The 6,263-nt window shown below is 46.7% G+C and overlaps 1 protein-coding gene across 1 annotated transcript; it reads right to left on the reverse strand.

Annotated features, from left to right (window-relative positions):
- Window positions 1-577: 577 nt before the first annotated feature.
- MAP10 (microtubule associated protein 10) lies at window positions 578-3,485 on the reverse strand. The gene is given in 2 exon segments (XM_041399135.1): window positions 578-2,044; window positions 2,047-3,485. Coding segments are annotated over 2 exon segments (2,376 nt in total). The 5' UTR covers window positions 3,467-3,485; the 3' UTR covers window positions 578-1,088.
- Window positions 3,486-6,263: the final 2,778 nt, after the last annotated feature.

Raw genomic sequence — 6,263 nt, forward strand, 5'->3', positions numbered from 1 at the left:
AAGCTGACATAGGAGATGGACTACTCAAAGAGGGCGGAAAGGGTGGGTACATGAGACTAAAAACTAAGGCAGAAATTCAAGTCAAAAACACCGCTAAAATTCAGGATCAGCACATGGACTCTAGAAAAACCTTGGTAGTTAAACAGAAGACATGAAGTTCAATGATCAAACTTGAAGCCATAAAAAGCAAACAGAAATCAAAAGCAGACATCAGTTCAACTATTTTAATGGCAAAGGAGACATGGCAATTTCTCATTACCTCACACCTTTACATCATGACATAATATGCTCATTTGTTCCAAGTTTCTGGACTGTGGGTGCTGACCCCACCTCTTTCCCTAGAGTCAGAGCATGCAATCAGGGAGTTGTGAAGCATTGAAGATTTACTATGCTCTTCTCTACTCCTTGCACACCCTTAGTCTTCAAGGTCAAGTAACTTCCATCCACCTCTTAAAGCTTGCCCAGATTATACAGATTTACTATCACCAATAATTCTTACACTATTCAATAATAAATTGTGAAAATCTGACTTAAATGAAACTTCAACCTAAGAAACTCTAAAAGGGCTCATCCAGTTCTGGTCACTGTATTTAGTGATGGAAAAGGGAAACAAACACATCATTATACTGCGTAGCTGATAAAATTCTGTGATGCTACTGGTTGTGACTATATATTCTAAGTAACTATTTCTAATGAAAAGGAAGCTTGGAAATTTTCAGGAGGAAGAAAATCTTTTGTTTGGTTAGGAATGGATTTTGTACTTTGCTGTTCTGGTAGCATGTTATTACTTCTACCCTGGACTACTTTTGTGGGTACTGGCTGCTTTTGCTGCTTCTGTATTAATTTCTGCTTCGACAGTAAGTTATGTTTCATGTGCTGTTTGGATTATCTTTGTGATAAGATACTGACACTGAAGTCAGGCTGTAGACACCATTTGTCAGAGATTCAAATAGTAATTTATTTGAAAAGTCTCATAACGAAATTCACTGATGTAATAAGTGTGCATGATAAAATTTAGTGCAACCAAATGTAACAGGATTTACAAAGTTCAAATACAGTATCTTAATCCAGACAGTGAAAACTTATAATTACATTGTGTATCCTGGGAGTTTGTTGATTACAAGTTCACTGATGTCTTTGTACTGATTAGGGCCAGGTAGTTTTTCCAGAAAATCATCTTCTTTGTCTGACCTGCTGTTTTCCAGAACACTAAGTTCAAGATCAGACATGTTAGATGGCAAGTAAGAGCTAACTTGATTTACTGACTGCTTTTGCCCTGTAGAGGTCTGTCCCTTTCCTGTATTCAGATCAGTATCAGATTTAACTTGTTTGCTTCTCAGCGTAGATATTTCTTTAATATGTCGATCACCCCTGTTCTCTTCCTTACTCATCTGTTGGGCTTTCCGCTCTTCATCTAATAATGATGCCTCCATCTCAGCAAGGTTAAGTGAATCAGCAGATTCAGCACTAGTTCCCATGCTGGTTTTAAAGTCACAGTTGCTCCTCAAAGACTGGACTGGAGATGAAGCTGAAGGAACTGGCACAAGATCTGAAGTACTTTGAGCTCTTTGACTTGTCTTTGAAATTCTGGACCTGCTGGATTCTGGCTTTGTATCTGACCTATCTTGCTTTGGTCTTTCAAGCCACAGAGGTTCAGGACTGCTCTCACGAACTTGTGAGTCTCTGCCTGTACACTCAGCATTGGTGAAATCTTCTGAACAAATTGAGTTCTCTGGACTAGCGACGAAGTCATCAGAGTATATGAATTCAGAGTTGTTTTCAACACTCCTGCTGGGGCTTAGTTTATGACCACTTAAAACAGACACATCATCGTGCTCTATGGTTTTATGATGGATTAAATGTATTGCATTGTTATAACTTCCTTTTGCATTAGCATCTGATGGGAATGCTGCTGGGAGTTGAGCTTTTGCATACTTTTCCTCATGAGCAGATTTTAACAGAGTTTCCTCTGGTAAGGGGGCTGTAATTATTGAATCGTTCCTGGATAGACTTGCAGCAGACTGTTTCTGCAGGCCAGGGGTTTATCTCCTGTCACAGAAATTGACTCTGAGAGAGCACTGTTTTCTAATGAAGTCTGAACAATTTTATCCAACTGATTATTCTGCTTTGAACTGCCTCCTGTGCCACAGTGCCTGCAAGACACCACATGCTGTTCTTCAGTATTTCTGACCAGTTTTCTCTTGGGTAAGGGGCTTCTCTCTTTCAGCATCTCCATTTGCTTTTTTCTGTACTGCTCCCTCCTTTCATGAATTATCAGCTTATCTGGGTTGGTCTGCTGCAGCCGTAGCCTCAGTGTATTTGTCAGCCCATACAACAATTTCTTTCTGGGAGGTCTGTTCTCCTTAGCTTTGCAGTTCCTTTCATAGGCTGGCTGTCCCTCAGGCACAGCTTTCTTGGGTCTTCTCCCAACCCCAGAAGACTCTGGGGAGGTGGCCTTTTGACAGCCTTGTTTGAAGGGAGGGCTCATGACTTCACTGTTCCTGCCAGGCCCCACAGGTGTCTCTGCAGGCCTCAGGGCAGCAGAGTGACTGGGGGGCCGTGAGGCTGTGTCCCCACTCCCTGGGGCCTGGTAGAGCCAGGCAAGATGGGGGTGGACAGCAGCAGCAGGCACAGCGCTGCGGGTGAGCACCAACAGTTCCGCCAGCAAGGCACTGAGCAGTGGCAGCTGCACCAGGGCGTTCTGGGTCTCTCGAGGGCTGGCGGGGTGCAGCAGCGTGGGCCCAGCACTGGGACGTGGTGGGCTGTGGCCCTTGTCCTTCTGCGGTCTCTGGGGCTCGACATGCTCCCATTGCCTTCTTGTTGCTGGCGGCCGCTGAGGCTCAGCCGGCTCACGGCTGTAATAGAGCAGTGGAGGGCAATAGACGTTGCCTTCCAGCTGCTCACCCTCCTCCTGCTCCTTCTCCTCGTCTCGCGGTTCAGGGGTGGTGGCAGGCGGTGTGGCAGCGCGGGGGCTGGCGAGACTCGCCTCACCGGCCTCCAGGTTGGTGAGGCGGTAGCGCAAGACCAGCTCCCCGACGGGGCGGCCCGCGGTGTCCCGCAGCGCGAAGCGGCCGCGGCGGTCGCAGGAGGAGGGCACCCCGGGCCGCTGCAGCAGCTCGGCGGCGGGGGCCAAGGACACGGCGCAGCTGCCCAGGAGGCGGGGGCGTCCCGGGGCGAGCCCGGCGGGCAGTGCCAGGAACAGGGCGCGGAGCGGGCGGCGGCGGAGGGCGGCGAAAAGCGAGTCCGGACGCCAGCGGAACAGGCACCGCTTGCCGCGGCCGAATGGGAAGGGCTGCCCCGGTCGCAGGGGCGGCGCGGCGGCGGCGGGGCGCAGCACGAGGGTGGGGAAGTCCAGGAGGCGCAGCGCCACGGCCGGGTGTTCCGCAGGTCCCCGGAGCTCCGCGGGCCCCGGCTCCGCCATCCGCAGCGTCTCCACCAGCAGCTCCAGCGCGAACAGCCGCTCCATGCCGGCCCGCGGGCCCCGCTCTCGCGAGAGGCCCCTGTGTGTGCGGGTGCACGCGAGGCGGGCCGCTCTCTCGCGAGAGTCGCGTGCCAGCAGCGCTGCCTATGCCGGGGCGCTCGGGCCCGGGGGCTCTCAGGGCTGCTCGGCCCCGCGTCCCACCGGCGGGGGTGAGGGTGTGTGCCTCCAGCGGCTCCACTGTGCCTCCAGCAACCATGCTGGCCGCCTGCTCTGGTGGCTGGGAGGGGGGCAGCCCACGGAAACAGGTGCTCCCCGGGTCTGTCACAAGCGCCTGGTGTGTCGTGGCAGCAGCCCTCGGCTCCGAACACCCTGGTCGTGTGTTCCCCACCGTAGTTCTCAAGAGACTGGAGCTCAGGTGGGATGGCCCTGTTTGTGGAGGGATTGAGCGACCTTAAACTGTTTCACATTCGCAAGCTCACTGGATCAATTGGGTTGGAAAAGACCTCTGAGATCATTGAGTCCAGTCTTTGACCGGACACCACCACATCAACCAGACCGTGGCACTCAGTGCCATGTGCCAGCCATGCCTTAAACGCCTCCAGGGATCGTGACTCCATCACCTCCCTGGGCAGCCCATCCCGATATCTAATCACACTTTCTGTTAAGGAATTCTTTCTAATGTCCGTCTAGACCTCTCTTGGTACAGCTTAAGACTATCTCCTCTTGTCCTATCCATAGTTACAGCCTGTTCCCACTCTAAGAGAAACATGGGGGTCTGTGTCAAGGGGTGTATACTGAAAAGTCTCTCCACAGTATCTTGGATATGCATTGATAAACTCTCATTTTCTCTCCTGTCTGCATGTAAAGTGGGAGTTGAAGTGAACACACTTGTGAAGAATTTCATTCCTCAACCTGCTGCCTGACAAAGAGTGTGCCCTTCCCTCTCTGGCCATCCTTCCCTTACACCACAGTCTCCTTGCCACAGGAACAAGGAATACTTGCTGAGATAGAAAGAAAATTGTGTTGTTTTCTTCAATTAGTAAGTTGACTCTAAAACAACATGTCCTAAACTGAGGAAGTTGGATTAAAATTACAGTACACCATCACCATTTACCAGCAGCAAAGTAAGTGGAAGAAGAACCAATCCCCTCTCTCTTTCTGGTTATTTCCTCCCTTTTTTTCCCCCCCACTTTTCTTCAGGTGTCAATTCACAATTTTTTAGAAAAGTAAAAACCAATAGGAGGTGGTCAAAAATCCAACTCTTCGCTGTTGGTCAGATCCCTTGATTATTATTTAAAGGACACCTTTCGTTAGCTGTTATGTCTGAAAAGAGAGTTAAAGAGTTTTACTCCTGTGTTGTGATCAGGACTCAAGAATTACGTAATTGAGTTTTCAGTTCCTCTGCTGCCACTGTTCTAAGCACGTGAGTCAAAGAGCTACATGTCTTCTGCCATCAAGGCTGCCAGTGTTCATGTGTGGCACTGTACTGGCATTGTAGCAGACAAGACAAATGGCCAGTCTGTTTCACTACAGTATTCATGTCCTGCCATCTGTCATCTGCTTTTTTGTGTTTCCTTTTCCTCCAGCCAGGAGGGCCTGATAGTTTAGTAGACATTCTCCATAAAGGAGAAATGGCAGAGGAAAGACTTCCTGTTACACTGAAATTGACAAGAGATTTCACAGTGGTCACTCTTGAAGTTGCCTGCAAAGACAACAGATCAGCATTTTGCCCATTTTATAGGTGGACATTACTGTAACTATGAGGTTTAGCCCACAATTTCTGTTCTCTTATATTTGCCATATTTGGCAAATTTCTATTATCTTATATTTGCCATCTTACACACTTGCCATCTTTGTAGAGGAGGATGCATCTTTCTGTGTGGTAACTGCAATTGGAATTTGGGGGTGAATTATTGAGGAACGATATTCTTTTTTAAAGATGATGAATCTCTACATGCAGAAGTTTTCAGTTTCATAGCCCTGAAAATCAGACAATTCCTGTATTTTGTTCTGCACAGACAGTATAAATAAAAAGTATGGAATACTTGTGAAAACTATAGGTGTTAATAAGCTGTGTAAGATCAGTCAGCAAGCTAGTGACAAAACAACTATTTAAATAGAAAGGAGGAAGGAGTTTTAAGTTTGTTGCAGTTGGTATGTTTTATTAAGTCAATCCTCCGGTCATGAGAGCATATTTCTATTCAAAATAAACAGAAAACAACATTGTGGTTTTGAATTGCAAGTTAGGAGAAAGAAAAAGTATTTTTCTTCTTAATAGCCTTAGTTTCTACTAACACCATTTAAAAGATACTTGTGATAAGACTTCTTTAGATTGCATATCACTGAAGAGTGATTTAGAAAACAGTCATGCTGCAGAAGTAGGGTTATGGAGCCAAGTTTCATTACCCTCTACCACTCCAAGGTACATATTCAAATCTACATTAGTTACATTTAGTAATCTTTTTAAAATAGCTTTGCTTCTTCTCAGTTCTCCTTTCTTATAAATAGACTTCAAATTTTCTGGCTTTTTAAAAAAAGACTGGAAGACTGAGGAATTTTGCTGATTCAGTGAAATCTTTCACTGACCTTTTTTGTGTGTTTGAAGTACCAACTTTCTGTCTCAAAAAATTCTAACCCAGACAACTGGTATCATTAACAGCAACTCAGCAACTTTGGTGCAAATCTATCTTTTGAAGGCTTTGAGATGTCTTTTTTTTGCTCTTAATTCTTGTACAATTTCAGATGTATCGATCTCTCTTCACAAAGAGATCTGTCTATACAATTATATATCTGTTTATGGGTTGACACATATGACATTTAAAAAAGTTTTTGAGAAAGCATG

Source organism: Onychostruthus taczanowskii, unplaced genomic scaffold (assembly GCF_017590055.1).
Source record: "Onychostruthus taczanowskii isolate IOZ18803 unplaced genomic scaffold, ASM1759005v1 scaffold156, whole genome shotgun sequence".
Lineage (NCBI taxonomy): Eukaryota > Metazoa > Chordata > Aves > Passeriformes > Passeridae > Onychostruthus > Onychostruthus taczanowskii.